This window comes from Perca flavescens, chromosome 11, assembly GCF_004354835.1.
Source record: "Perca flavescens isolate YP-PL-M2 chromosome 11, PFLA_1.0, whole genome shotgun sequence".
In the NCBI taxonomy this organism is placed as follows: Eukaryota; Metazoa; Chordata; class Actinopteri; order Perciformes; family Percidae; genus Perca; species Perca flavescens.
Window position 1 is genome coordinate 4,279,393 of NC_041341.1, and position 15,371 is coordinate 4,294,763.

Below are 15,371 nucleotides of genomic sequence, written 5' to 3' on the forward strand. Positions count from 1 at the left end.
GCTAAGTGGTCTCCATGATGTGTAAAAATTAAAACGTTGTCGTAGGACTATAGCAAACACATCGTTGGAAAGGTCTCAACCTGGAGAGGAACATATGTCAGTCTGAAGAGGATACATTACTCCTGCTTTGAAATATTGACCTCTGAACCTTGAACCCAGTACATGTATGAAGGCCTGTCATTTAGCAACAGAAGGTTCTACACATAAAACCAGCTGTTATAGAAAGCTCTGGACCTCAGCTGTCATGTAGATATGGTCACCAAAGTTTATCCACTGTAAGCACTGTCAAATATGGTAATAAGCTATTTTCACCTATTTAACGATTCGATTTTTAAAATCTGATGACACCAGTGTGTTCTCCATCCCAAAAAACCCCAGGGTGTATCCAAAATTATACACTGCCAACTTCTACTTATGAGAAATATACCAATATACTTTAAAACTACAACTCCCATAAGAAACGCCACAGAAGCTGTTACAAAGCTTGAGCACTTGTAGTTCTTCCGGGTGGGTGGGGGACCTGTTCGCTCCTCTTTCTGCTGTCTGCCGTGAAATGGCCCGCCGGCCGGCCGAGCACACAATATATGAGACAAATACATGAAACTGTATTTTATTATTATAACTATCTTTATTGTTTAACTCCTCAAATACAACGTTAGAAAAAAACATCAATATTACGAATATTATATATTTTTATCTTCGTATCCGCTGACCGGGACGTACTACGTCACTTCCGGAGTTTTCCGCGGATTCGTTTAAACGTTATTATGGTTCATAACTTACTGGAACAAAACTGAGCAACGTGTTGTTGCTGGTGACACAATCACTGACTGTATATATGTATATTGTAGTAATACTGACCACTGACTGTATATATGTATATTGAAGTGATACTGACCACTGACTGTATATATGTATATTGAAGTGATACTGACCACTGACTGTATATATGTATATTGAAGTAATACTGACCACTGACTGTATATATGTATATTGTAGTGATACTGATCACTGACTGTATATATGTATATTGAAGTGATACTGACCACTGACTGTATATATGTATATTGAAGTGATACTGACCACTGACTGTATATATGTATATTGAAGTGATACTGACCACTGACTGTATATATGTATATTGAAGTGATACTGACCACTGACTGTATATATGTATATTGAAGTGATACTGATCACTGACTGTATATATGTATATTGAAGTGATACTGACCACTGACTGTATATATGTATATTGAAGTGATACTGACCACTGACTGTATATATGTATATTGAAGTAATACTGACCACTGACTGTATATATGTATATTGAAGCGATCCTGGCGTTAAAGACCAGCTGATCGCTGCCTGATTCTTTGAAATGAATGGCCGCATTGCATTGTGGGATAGGCCTATCGGCTTTGAATGCTTCCTGCTCAGATCATATCGTAATGTTCTGTATTACAGCATATATACTGTAATATTTCACCGGTAATAAGACCGAAATAATATTATTAAAGTAAAGAAATGAATACCATGATAACATCTAAATAAATGTTGATAGATGTAGCATTATAGTTTAAAAAATATAAATCAACAAAAAAGCAATCCAGCTTATCTGGCCGAAATATACCGAAATAATAACATAAAAAGAAATACATATAAACCATGATTATATCTCGTGAATAATGTTGATTAAAACAGCGGTTATTGGGCTAAAAATACCAATAACTGTCACAGATTTCGGTTAAGGGGGGGGGTGTTTTTTTCTTTCGTCGATATCCGACGGTGAGGGAATAACATGAATGTCTATCTGACGGACCCCCTCGTCGAAAAAATAACGCCAAGGGTACCCCTATTTGGTTGAAACTTGACGCCAGGGTCCTTGACCATGCGTCATACATTTGACGAGTAGGGAGTGAGACTGTGTTGTTTTAATTTATAATAATTTATGCTGTTTATTGATCCCCAGTAAAGTTTGAATCAAGTATGAATCAGTAGATACAGTTGGAGATTGAAGATTGTTACTTTAATGTAAAACATTTTTTAAAAAGCTTAATATTTTTTATTAATATTAAAGAATTAATAGCAGAAAAACTAGTTCAAGATTTCCCATCATGTGCTTTAAAAGCCAGGTGAGTCCATTTCAAGTTCCGCCCCCTGCTTCAAGATCATGAATGGATGCCATGCGTTGCCATGATACCTCATTTCAGCTAAATTAGTTAATTATTTTAGCCTGTTAATTCTACCAGGCTTTCATAAAACATTGTTATGTAAAATAAGCTGAACAAAGTTGTCACTTATCTGGCAATTTGAACGTGCATTCCTACACTGTGACAAGAGCCTGTGTATAAAACTGGGAGAAATCAAAGCATTGACACGGAACTATTAGGGGTAACAATGTCAAGCGTTAACATTAAACTAACTTCCCCCTGCTCTTTTCGTAACATGTCTCCGAATGTAGTCGGATATAAGGCCCTTAGGCCAGATAAATTTAACTCCTGCGCCTTCTTTCTATTGGACTTAAGTTTACCAAAACACAAGGCTCAATCTGGTGCAACTTCCTCTTCTGTTCTCAAAACTTTAACTGTCTTTCCTGTTTTTCTGCTTATCTGTCTGGTCCACAATGCACTTTTATGCCATGTAAGGCCTAAACGAACTGCCTCTTCCTCAATGACTGCACACAGCTCTTTTGCCATGAGCACGAATACACCTTTAACTGTCAGCAACTTTAAACTGCCAATATTTCTACACCGACAACATCTCGTTTTAACCTAGTGTGTGATTTGGACTCTGGATTAGGACAACTAAGGACAATTAAGTTATGCCCCCTTTTCAAGTTAAACCCATCTCTTGCAGTTTGCAGTCTACAGTCCTGCAGTCTCTAAAAAGTTGTACATCTTGATATTTGAATGGTTCTTGTGGCTGAACGTGTGCAGAAGTTAGACACGACCAAAAAAACATACTGAAGAAATAATTAAAGAATCAAATAATAATACTGTGAATGCTGCTGAATCACCACTCACACAATAATCTAATTATGAAATGGACCATTCTTTATAATAAGTACTTTACTTTTGTATATTATAGTATAGTATATTTTGATGCTGATACTTTTTAAGTTAATATTTTGAATCCATGATTTCTATAATAACTGAGTAATTGTACACTGTGGTTTTAGGTACTTTTACTTCTTTTGTTTTCTTTTTCTCTCATACGTTCTTTAAAAAGTCAAAGTAAACTTTATTTTCCCGTAGGAGGACATTCATGTGGTCTTACACTTTAAAATAAACATTATCGTATTACTTAATCTATTCATCAATGAGTTCATTTGTATTTTGGATTAGTATCTTAACCTTGTTCTATTAACGGAATGAAATACTCACAAGAATATAATAATTTGACACTAATTAATAAGTCAGGACCAGACACTGTTTTTGTGACAATATGTCTTTTATTTTTGAATGCTTAGTTGATTATATAGGAAAGGAAATCAGATGAATAAAGAACACAACACATCGGTTTTAAGAATAAAAAGTAACCAGTTCATTAAACCAGTGGACTATATGAATTATTAATAATTATTATGAAGTGTTATTACAGTTGCATTCTCCTCTTGTATCACAGAAAGGTCCGACAAAATATACACTTTTATTTTCTATCTGGACATTTTGGATAAAAAGTTCATTACCACTCATGTCGGGTAGGTTTACCTTTGGAAGGAGTCAGTCTAGCTGTTTCAAGTCTTTACGCTAAGCTAAGCAACCTGATTACCCTGTTTCCAGTCTAGCTAAGCTAAGCTAACGTCTGCTCGAGGGAACTTCATATTTAGCGTACACACATGAGAATTGTATTGATCTGAACAACTCTCAGAGAGAGTTCTGTAAATTCTGTTAATATTTTATCAGATGATTTGGCGCTGTTTATAACAGATAATATTCAGTAAACTAACTGTAAAATGAAAAAGATGCATGAGTATTCAAATGTTTTCTCTATTTCATTTTGTGTTTTTTTTACTGTAGATTAAAAGTCCAATTACTGATTTATTTTTGTCCAGCTCAGTGAGCCAGTTTCTGTCTAATCTTAAACCCAAATGTGAACTGTTCCCTAACTCTTCAGATAATAAACAAGTGAAAGTGAGTCATCTGTCAGCAGAGAGCTGTTTCTGTCTGCTGAACAAACTGAAAGTGAATCAATGATAGAGATTATAGATGAGCTGGAGAGGCATCATGATGGTGTGTTAGACTTATGCGCTGTTCTTGGAGCACACGAAAGAAGCCTGCTTGTTACAACCCCAGTCGTTCCAGTTTGCTGTAGAGAGAGTGTCCAACCAATATAACTGATTACATTTAACTTTTATATTTAAAAGTGCAACATACAAGATGTTTTAAATGTTTTTTTTACCTCCACCCCAGTTCATCACAATACAGAACTCCGCTCCACCGTAGTTGTTAGGCTCCCCCGCATTCCAGCTTTTGTAGGTGAAGTGGGATCTATCAGTCCACAACCAAGTAAACAGCTGGAGGAGAAAGATTGGTTTAAAGTCAAAGTGAAATCAAGAGTTTTTGTTTTAATACTGAAGACTTTTTATTTTCTATAACGAGACTCAACGCATTTTTATGAACGGGTTTGTAAGATATCATCTGAAAATGTAAGCACAATTGCCTAATTTTGTACAAAATCCTACGAAATTAGCCGACCGCCTGCCGGTGACATGACAGTTAAATTTAGCTGAGAAAAGGTGACAGCGAGTGGGATAGTGTGCATCATGCAGCAACCACAGTTACGTTTGGACACCAAAATGACTAGTTAAGATTGGAAAAAAAAGTGGTTTGGATTAAAACACTCCAGGACATGAACACCTGTTTCCTGGGTGAAAGTCTTGTGTTTTCTCCTTAACTTCTTCAGGGACATGAACACCTGTTTCCTGGGTGAAAGTCTTGTGTTTTCCCCTTAACTTCTCCAGGACATGAACACCTGTTTCCTGGGTGAAAAAGTCTTGTGTTTTCTCCTTAACTTCTTCAGGACATGAACACCTGTTTCCTGGGTGAAAGTCTTGTGTTTTCTCCTTAACTTCTCCAGGACATGAACACCTGTTTCCTGGGTGAAAGTCTTGTGTTTTCTCCTTAACTTCTTCAGGACATGAACACCTGTTTCCTGGGTGAAAGTCTTGTGTTTTCTCCTTAACTTCTTCAGGGACATGAACACCTGTTTCCTGGGTGAAAGTCTTGTGTTTTCTCCTTAACTTCTTCAGGACATGAACACCCGTTTCCTGGCTGAAAGTTTTGTGTTTTCTCCTTGTGTGAGTAAAATGAGCGGTGAAGTTAAATCATCTGTTTCAGGTAACGGCACACTAGGGTAACGTCTATTTGCTGAATTGTTCCAAGGTAACCATCGGTAGCTAACGTTAGCAGAAAAGCCTGTTGATAGCAACGGTAGTGTTCATATTTATGCACAATGAACTTTATTAAGCAAACTTGCTAAAAAAGGAACTACACGCTGGAACGTTACTGTTGACATTCAAACAGGCCTGTGTGTGTGTTTTGAGAAATATCTTTATACTGCAAGGCTGTATTTATTTTATTTTTATTATTTTATTGCCATTACCTGTTTTCCCTGTTTTCATACATACAGAAGCTTAGTTTGCTAAATATATCATATACAGTACAGTACTTTTTTATTAATAAGGGAAAAACTTCCACTAATTAACCCTGACAAAGCACACCTGTGAAGGTAAAACCATTTCAGGTGACTACCTCATGAAGCTCATTGAGAGAACAACAAGGGTTTGCAGAGTTATCAAAAAAAGCAAAGGGTGGCTACTTTGAGGAATCTAAAATATAAGACATGTTTTCAGTTATTTCACACTTTTAGTGGCACTTAAGTACATAATTCCATATGTGTTCATTCATAGTTTTGATGCCTTCAGTGAGAATCTACAATGTAAATAGTCATGAAAATAAAGAAACACATTGAATGAGAAGGTGTGTCCAAACTTTTGGCCTGTACTGTATATAATATTTTTTTAGTTGGATATTGGATGTGAAAAGAAGGAAATGGTTCTAACATTGCACTTTAGATGTGTGTGAATTTCCCACACCAGGAGTAATTTATATAGTTCTATTTTATAGTGATCCATTATCTGTTCAAAAAATTTTCTATGTTCTATGCAAAATGTAAAATTTTCTATTAAAGAAAAGATACAAAATAAATATTTGTGTGTGCTGTAAAGTGGTTAAAAAATGATATCGGAATCGGCTTAGAAAATTGTAATCGGTGCATATCTAATAAAAACGTGGAATACTTACAGATTGCAGTGCTTTACTTTTCACAGCTATATGTACGAATGCTTCATGAGAACAGGCTGAGAGATGAGAGACATCACTTCCTGTGTGATGATAAAAGTCTCACCTGCACTGCGTCAGTGCCTCCGATCCAGGAAGTTTTCTGTGTTCCGGTCACTTGGTTAATGTAGTTTTTGAGGAATGCATGTTCCTCAGCTGAGCGGATGGAAGCCAGATGCCCACCAGCGCCCCGGCATAAGAACTAATGGAGACAATATAATCACATTATTAACAGATACGATCTCAGGGCAGGGGGACATTCTAATACTTATGTGGTGTGGAAGAAGTAGTCAGATCCTTTACTGCAATAAATGTACTAATACCACACTGTAAAAATACTCTTTTACAATAAAGGTCCTGCATTTAAAATGTTACTTAAGAAAAAGTATGTAAGTATCATCAGCATTAACGGGTGTTCATGTCTTGGGAGTGTTTGATCTTTTTTCTAAGTATGTGGTATTAGTAGTTTTACTGCAGTAAATTATTAAAGTACATTGGTATTAAGGGACCATTTGGTATTTATGGAATGGACCACTGGAGGAAAATAGGTGAGGGTCATGTGTTTTTATTCTTTGTTGATGGGAGGGTCATCCAATTTTTTTTAGTCTACAGGGGAGGGTCTCCCAACTTTTGTATTCATGAGAAGAGCAAAATTTCAAAGTGGCTTGTTTGGTGCATATTTATTCATGCAGCTCCATTTAGCTCTCTCAGTCTCGGCCCCTATCGCTAGCAGATGGGTCACTCCCTATTTAGTCAGCCAGACCTGTAGCTTAGAGACCGTGGGATTTTCCAAACTGAATAAATTCCGCTCGCACATATAAACACAAAACTGCTTTGCTAGCTCAATCGTGTTGTAACTGTTGTCTGCTGAAAAAATAATTGTATTCATTAGCATGATTGCCGTACTGTTTAGTTCAAAATCATCCAAAACACCATACAACAACATAGCTGACCAGACGCAAGCTTGTATTTTGAAAAACCAAAACTCGCGACGTGGATATCACCAGCCGGGAAGGCATGACACGGGAGGTAAATCCTTTCGGTACCGGTGATAATTTGTGAAATGTTGCAAACGACAGCCTTTTCAAGGCATTTGAGAAGGAAGGAGTGGTAGCATGCAAGCTCCCAAATTGACGCTCGTCTGAGAAATGGAGTTTTGGATAATGCTCAGCTTCGGAACTTTTATCTATGCTAAAATATTCAATTATGGAGGAAGCCTAGTGACGATTCCATAGCAACCAGTGTTGAATTAACCAGTGTGCTTTGCTAAATGGTCTAAATGTGTTATTGTTTTATTTCCTGTGAATACTAGTTTACTAGAGGAGTAACTTAATATTTGAAGTAACGCAGGAAGTGTGCATTTAGTTTCCATGCTTATTGTGTTTCCACAACAATGTCAGTGAGTAAATCTACTGAAATGGCCCCCACACCATAACAGAGGAGAGTGATGCGTCAGAATGCAGCCGTTTAGCCATCTTTGTCATGGCTGTAAAAAAACATTGGAAGTCTGTACAGCTTTGCCAAGCGTAAATCAGTACAATAAATTGTTGGGGAGGGTCATCCTTTTTCTCCCAGTCATTATCCAAAATGTATTGCTGCTGAAGGGAGGGTCAGGTCTATTTTGACTAAAGGTCCCAAAACTCTTCCGGTGGCCCCTTGAATAAGTAACGAACAGTCCCTAAGCATACATGTGTTATGATAGAAAGAACTGCTGTACCTCTGCATCGGCCCAGGTTTTTGCCTGGTTGTAGAAAGCAAAACAGCGAGAGCCTAACTGAGTCCAACCAGAAGGGCAGGAAGCTGCACCCTGTATGAACAAACAAGCCAAAAACAATCAGACTAGTCTATATCGACAACTGTTAATTTATTGGATTGTTCCTCCGCAGCACTGTAGAGATAGAGTTGGCAATGCAAGACTACAATCAGAGCAACCCAACGAGCCAGAGATACTATTCTGACCTGGGCGGGAGGTTTTATTTTCTTCACAACACTGTTCACAAAAATGTCAATTTAGTATAAGTTACACAAGACTTTAAGAGCCAACAGCATTTATGGTTGGGAGACTGGACTGATTGTCTACTGTTTAGTGTTAATCACCATCTAACTCAGCCAGTTAAGAGCTACATTTAGCTTTAGATGTTATATGAATAGGGTCCCTGTTGCACATGTTTTATCAGCTGACAATTTTCAATGCACATTTATGAGTGCAATTATTATTGATAAAAATGGAAAAATGAGACTTATCAGTAGCAATGAACCATTTGCAGTTGACTTTAACCCCTTAACGCTGACTGTCGCTAATTTGCATCAAACCCCTTCCATTCCGACTACAGGCGAGATAGCGTGTGTATTCCCCCCAATGCCGGTTTGTTTACATGTGATACATACCTAGGAACCTTTTGCATGCACTGGTTTCTCGTAGGACCGGTCGGAGTGGGAGATACATCCGGTTCACGTAAGCGAAATTAACCCTAACCCCTAACCCTAACCCTACCCCTAACCCTAATCCTACCCCTAAACCTAACCCTACCCCTAACCCTAAAGAAACTACTGTCAATATTAGGGAGTAGGAGAGTGTTTTCTTTCTTGCCGTTGTCAAGATCGATGTATTTTTCATTTACAGTTTAGAAGTTCTAACAACTTTGTGACATAAATGAAATCTACTATGTGTTTTATTAATTTTACCATTTTGTAGAGAATTTTACCATAATGCCTGTTGTCGCTAATTTGCATCATACCTAAATTTATATCTATTCCATATGCTATATACAAATTAACAATCTCAACTTAATTTAGCATCAGCTTGGAACCAGAAACACACATAATATTTTGTTTATATAATTGTGAATAAATTCAGGCATCAAGGGGTTAATGTGCCGCAAACAGCACAACCATGAGTAATTAGCATCATTATACGAGCGTTTGTATCTATATTTGCAATAACATCTGTTGAACAGGGCCGACATTTACTCAAAAGTGAAGATTGTAAACTGTTTATTAAAAACTGTTTATAATAACATAACATTCATTTTTACTGTAGCTAAACACCAAATATCTGTTTTTAACAGACAATGTCTGGGTAATAAGCTGCCAGAATTTTTTTTTGTTATTTTAGTGATTTATTTCTTAAAGCGGTGATAGAATGATTATATAGGGTATTTTACACTGTTCCTTAAGGTCTCCTAATTGGGTATGTAACATTGGTTGGGCTGAAAATTGCCCGAATGCTATTTTATTAGGCCCTTAACTACCCTGTGAATATGGCTCTATTTGGAACAAGAGCTTTTCTTCCAAATATGGTATGCTCATGAAAATTCAGAATGAGCTACGCGCTGATTGGTTTGAGCAAACTACATAGAAACACATGGGAGACTCGACAGCAGGTCTCATTGCAAAGTTATACATTGTTTGTCGGGCTATTACGTTATTAAATTCACTTCTGAGACTTTTTTTAAGCAAGAAATTAACTATAGCTCAAATATGGGACGTTTTACAAAAATTGATGGCTTATTGCAAATTTGGTAAGACTGTGTGTCGGAGTTCAGCTGCCGGTGCTGCCTGTGTTGCTGCCTCGCTGTACGGCCTGCCTTCCTTTACACACCCTGGCCTGCTCTGAGCTCGATTGAGCTCCGTTACGGCTTGCAGCCCACAGCACTCCATACCCAAAGTCACCGTTTTGGGGTTAATGGACCAAACGCTGCTGCGCTGACAGAGCTCCAGGGCCTGCAGCTCCCCTCTTCCTGCTAAATGGCCCGTGTGTGACAGTGATAGGGCGGTCAGCGAGCTTGTTACACCAGCAATCTCTTACAACAGTTCCAGTTAATTTTGGCTGGCTGTCAGCATAACTAGCTATATTTACAGTTTGAATTTAAACTGTCCCTTCAATCCTAGCTATGTGTAGCTAGCTACAAATCACGGATAGTTAGCTTCATTTTTGGCGTAATTTCTGTATATTTACAGTTTGAATTTCATCACGCCACTTATACAACATCTCCCTAAAGGTCTTATAAAGCTAACAACGCTGTCCAATTTCAAGTTAATGAATTTTTGTGAACAGTGGGGGTTTCGTTAGCTATGACTGTCCCTTCAATCCTAGCTATGTGTAGCTAGCTACAAATCAGGGATAGTTAGCTTCATTTACCGCATAATGTGTGTATATTTACAGTTTGAATTTCGTCAAGCCACTCATCTCCCTAAATGTCTTATAACGCTAACAACGGTGTCCGATTTCAAGTTAATGAATATTTGTGAATTTCAGAGGAATTCTAGGAGGAGCTAGCTCTCATTGATAGAGCTACATCCAGCCGCAGGCTCTATCAATGAGACTCGCGGACAAGCGGCGTTTATTTCCCCAATCGTTTGTTTAAATAACTCAACACATTATAATTACACACATTAAAAGATTAACTGGAACCTGTGGTAACAGATTGCTGGTGCAAAAAGCTCGCTGACCGCGCTCTTACTCACACACACCGGGCATTTAGCTAGCAGGAAGAGGGGAGCTGCAGGCCCTGGAGCTCTGTCAGAGCACCAGCGTGTAGTAGTCCATTTGCCAAAAAACGGTGACTTTTCGCGGGTATGGAGTGCTGTGGGCTGCAAGCCGTAACGGAGCTCAATCGAGCTCAGAGCAGGCCGGGGTGTGTGAAGGAAGGCAGGCTGGGCGGCGAGGCAACAACACAGGCAGCACCGGCGCTGAACTCCGACACACAGTCGGACAAAATTTGCAATTAGCCATCCATTTTCGTAAAACGGCCCATATTTGAGCTTTAAATAGTTGATTTCTCACATAAAAAAGTTTCAGAAGTGAATTTTGTAATGGAAAAGCAGAGATCTGCGTGACCTAGCTAGATTCAGAAGACAACCTGATCTCAGTTCAGTTGTGTAGCCTATGTAAAAGTTGGGGCGTGACTGTTCTCTTAAGGTTCCGGATTTTGAGATGCTTGCGTAAGCAACTAGCTTTGTTGAGATTCGCCCGTTTTCAGCGGCAGTTTCAAAATATGAGATTTTCATAGTAAAGGGGTGTCAGTGGGACTTTGAGCTTCTATGTATGTCCTATTTACCCACCAAACTGTCGTTATTCAACTATGACAGGGTAAAATCGGTTTTGCATTCTATCACCCCTTTAAGAGTGTACTTACAGCAGTCAACAGTCCGCTGGACAAACAGAGCAACAAAGCAAACAGAAAGACTGACGCCATCTGTGGAAAGAAGTTAAAGAAAGTCAACAAACTGCAGAGACAAGGAAATAATGGCAGACAATGAATTACTGCAATTGATAATTAATGAGCTATTTATCAAAGTAAAGTATCCTGCTAGTTATAAGTGTATTATATGATATAGATATGGTTTAGTATTTGATAGATTGCATCGTCATCTGCTTATCAGGGGTTGGGTCGCGGGGACAGCAGCTCCAGCAGGGGACCCCAAACTTCCCTTTCCCGAGCCACATTAACCAGCTCCGACTGGGGGATCCCGAGGCGTTCCCAGGCCAGGTTGGAGATATAATCCCTCCACCTAGTCCTGGGTCTTCCCAGAGGCCTCCTCCCAGCTGGACTTGTCTGGAACACCTCCCTAGGGAGGTATCCAGGAGACATCGATGCCAGATGATCAAACCACCTCAACTGGCTCTTTTCAACTCAAAGGAGTAGCGGCTCTACACTGAGCTCCTCATGGATGACTGAGCTTCTCACCCTATCTCTAAGGAAAACACCAGCCACCCTCCTGAGGAAACCCATTTCAGTCACTTGTACCTGCGATCTCATTATTTCAGTAATGACCCAGCCTTCATGATCATTGGTGAGGGTAGGAAAGGAAAGGTAGATTGAGAGCTTTGACTTCTGGCTGAGCTCTCTTTATTATCACAACGGTGCAAATGTAAGTGAATGTAATACCGCCCCCGCTGCGCCGATTCTCTGGCCCAGCTTCCGCTATGTTGTCACCTCACTCAAGAAGAAAACCCCAAGGAACTTGAACTCCTGCACTTGGGACTCATTCCCTCCCCCCAAAATGTCGTCATGATAAAGATAGGATTAGTTATTATTAAAAGTAAAATATATGAAATTGTGATAATTGCAATATGATTACCTTTGCTGAGGTGGTGATTGGCTGACACAGAGGAGAAGAACAAGCTGATGACTGTTACTGAAAGAAAATCAAAAAGATCTGAATAGCATTAAACACTCAATAATAACAAATTAGGTTAAACTTAACTGGACTAACATCATTAATGCATCCACAGTCTGCTCTTATTTGTATCTTTACTCAACAGAATAAACTCTGCAATCTAAACTAAATATATAATTTTTTCAGGCAAATCTTTCAATGATAATGATGACAATAAAATGTGAAAACGTCCATTATACTCACATCAATAATCTTTGTTCTGTCTGGTTTGGTTTGGAGGGAAAAGAGAATCACAGGCCCTTATATACCTTAGAAAGGGGAGTGGTCTTAGTCATGATTTACACTCAATGCAGTGATGCAGGTAGAGACTTGATATTTAACCAATATTTAACAGGGTGTGAAAGTCAGGGTCAGTGGTGTATGACCGTGTCTGGATACAATGAACAATGTGTGTGTAACCGGTGGACTTCAGCATTGTGTTTATTTTATTCACCACAGCGTGACACCAGGATCTCTTTATGATGATATCCGTTTATTCTCTCTGGTGACAAAGACGAATAAACAGAATAAACCTCGTTATTAATCAGAACAGCCTGCTCAAGCTTCTCTCCTAGATGGGATTACAAAAAGGGCATTAACAGTTGGCTTTAAGCAATACAATATACAGTGAAAACATACCTGGTGACAAACATGAATATCTGACCACAAGTACAAACCTGTGCTACTTACCTTGGAGAACAATACTTACCTCTGACCGCTTCCAAAGCATCTCTACTTTTACCTCTTTAGTGAGAAGAGCAGCATTCCTGGTTCACATGGCAAGATCCCACAATCACAAACAAATCTGAAATGGCCTAAGCAAGGAATGTTATCCTAAAGCCATACACAGCACAGCTTTTGCCAAAGAACTGTCACCCCTCTGAGTTAACAAAGCCTTTTCCAGAAACAGCCAGTTGCAGAAACTCAGCCCAACCTTGGAAGACGATCTCATTTGTTTTGGAGGCCAACTAAAGCACTCCAACCTTGCAACTGCAGACAAAACAAACAAAAGTAAGGCTAGTAACACACTCTCTATTGCTCATCTAGCCTCGTTGCACAGAATTCTGTGAAATGATCACGAATTGTTAACAGCACATTATGTTGTGGTGGTGGCACGGAATGTGTGAAAAATGTGTGTGGCCACCACAGAAAACAATGCCAATGTAAAGTCAATGAGAAGACAACATAGCATTAAGAGTGACTACGGTAGTGAGTACTATGTAAGGCCAAAAATCCGCGTAAGGAGATCGGTTGGGGTGGTGGATGGGTCAAATTACAGGACTTTCACCCAGGAGACCGGGGTTTGTGTCCTGCATGTCAAGTTTCGTAAAGTCGCTTTCTTCTTTTCCGTACCATTCTTCCCGCATGTTACAGAACCGTAAGCCCATCCACGACCTTTTCCTGAACCCAACCGTCCCGTTCGTCCCACGTGTCACGTAAGCCCACCCATGACCTTTTCCTTAACTTAAAGGGCCGTGTTTATGTAACAGAATTCTTCCGTGGGCCCATCACGGAATTTTCGGCGTTCATTTGTTTCAGGCAGAGAGCAAGAGGGGGGTCATCATGTTACGCTGCATGAGTTTGAGGGCTGTACACATCGAGGTCAGTAAATCTATGGATACATCAAGCTGCATAAATGCTCTCAGGCACTTCTTCACACTGAGAGGCTCTGCGAAAACAGCTCAGATCTGATTGCGGCACTAACTTTGTTGGAGAGTGCAATGAGCTTGGGATGGACAAAACCTTGCAGAGGTACCTCAGTAAGCAGGGTTGCTGCTGGGATTTCAACCCGCCACATGTCTCTTATATGGGAGGCTCTTGGGAGCGAATGATTGGCATTGCACGTTTTGCATCGTTTGGGCCGACCATCCAGAAGAATTCTGCAAACGCACTGCCTGAAAACGCACTTTTTTGAAACCAGGTCTCAGGGTGAAAAAATCCGAAAATGGCTCTCGTTTGGCTTTGTATGGATGGTGAATACGAATCCGTATTGATGATGTCATCGCCACACCCCTCTTTTACACCCTCTCCCACGGCCGCTGACGCACACAACTGCGGTGAAGCTAAGCGAGCATGTCCCATCTCCATGGTCAAACCAGCTCACTATATCTAAATACTGTGTCTCTGCTCCCTGACCCTTCCCTCTGGATTCTACACAAGATATATTGCTAACGTTATGTAGCCAACGTTAAACATCGCTAAAGTAGCTGACCCCTCCAGCAGCGAAGTAACGTTAACGTTACTATCTGTTACAGCGAACGTTAGCGCGCTAACGTTAGCTCGCTAATGTTAGCTCGCTGCTAGCGCGCTGCAATCATGCAAAATAAAAAGCAATCCAACAGCTCATTATACAACGTAAACAAAGACATTTTCTTGCGGCGGCCTTTTATAAAATGAGCAATGGTGAAAGTTATTATAGTCCACGGATGTATTAAGAGAACATTATAATCTAGCTAGTCATGTTATGATGGGAAGTGGAAGTGACTATGCTCTTCTTCTCCGTTTTTGGTGAATTTCTGTAGCAGAAACAGCGCCGCCTATAGCCCTGGCATATGAAGTAGCGTATTGAGTCATTTACAAATGGATTTGTTTGGATGCAACTATTCTTGAAACGAATCCAGGGAAGACGGGTAAAAAAAAAGATCGTTTTGGTACGTGTGGACGGGGCCATAGTGTAGTCCATAGCATAAAAATGACATGAATACACAACAGCAATATGCTAATTAGAGCCATTAGCACCTCCGCGGGAGCTCTCCACATACGTCATGGTTCGTTTCCGTCAATATGTAAAATTAAAACATGTTCATAGAGATGTACAGGTAGATTTGCTGATGAATCTGGGGGAATTTCCAGCTCATGAACGATGTA

The 15,371-nt window shown here is 39.5% G+C and overlaps 1 protein-coding gene across 1 annotated transcript; it reads right to left on the bottom strand.

The window, feature by feature from the left end:
- Window positions 1-4,243: 4,243 nt before the first annotated feature.
- On the bottom strand, window positions 4,244-11,539 carry LOC114564285 (galactose-specific lectin nattectin-like). Its single transcript, XM_028591541.1, has 5 exons — window positions 11,480-11,539; window positions 8,059-8,148; window positions 6,409-6,543; window positions 4,402-4,516; window positions 4,244-4,308 (listed from the first exon to the last, which is right to left on the bottom strand). Exons 1-5 carry the CDS (start codon window positions 11,537-11,539, stop codon window positions 4,244-4,246), a joined length of 465 nt encoding a protein of 154 aa, XP_028447342.1.
- Between the last annotated feature and the right edge of the window lie 3,832 nt (window positions 11,540-15,371).

Bases quoted from the DNA above. Each gene is read 5' to 3' on its own strand.
- LOC114564285 (XM_028591541.1), bottom strand. From the start codon at position 11,539: ATGGCGTCAGTCTTTCTGTTTGCTTTGTTGCTCTGTTTGTCCAGCGGA. The intron at 6,544-8,058 runs GTACAGCAGTTC...TGTCTCCATTAG, and splicing joins AAACCTGGGCCGATGCAGAG to TTCTTATGCCGGGGCGCTGG. The intron at 4,309-4,401 runs GTAAAAAAAACA...CTCTCTCTACAG, and splicing joins TGTGATGAACTGGGGTGGAG to CAAACTGGAACGACTGGGGT.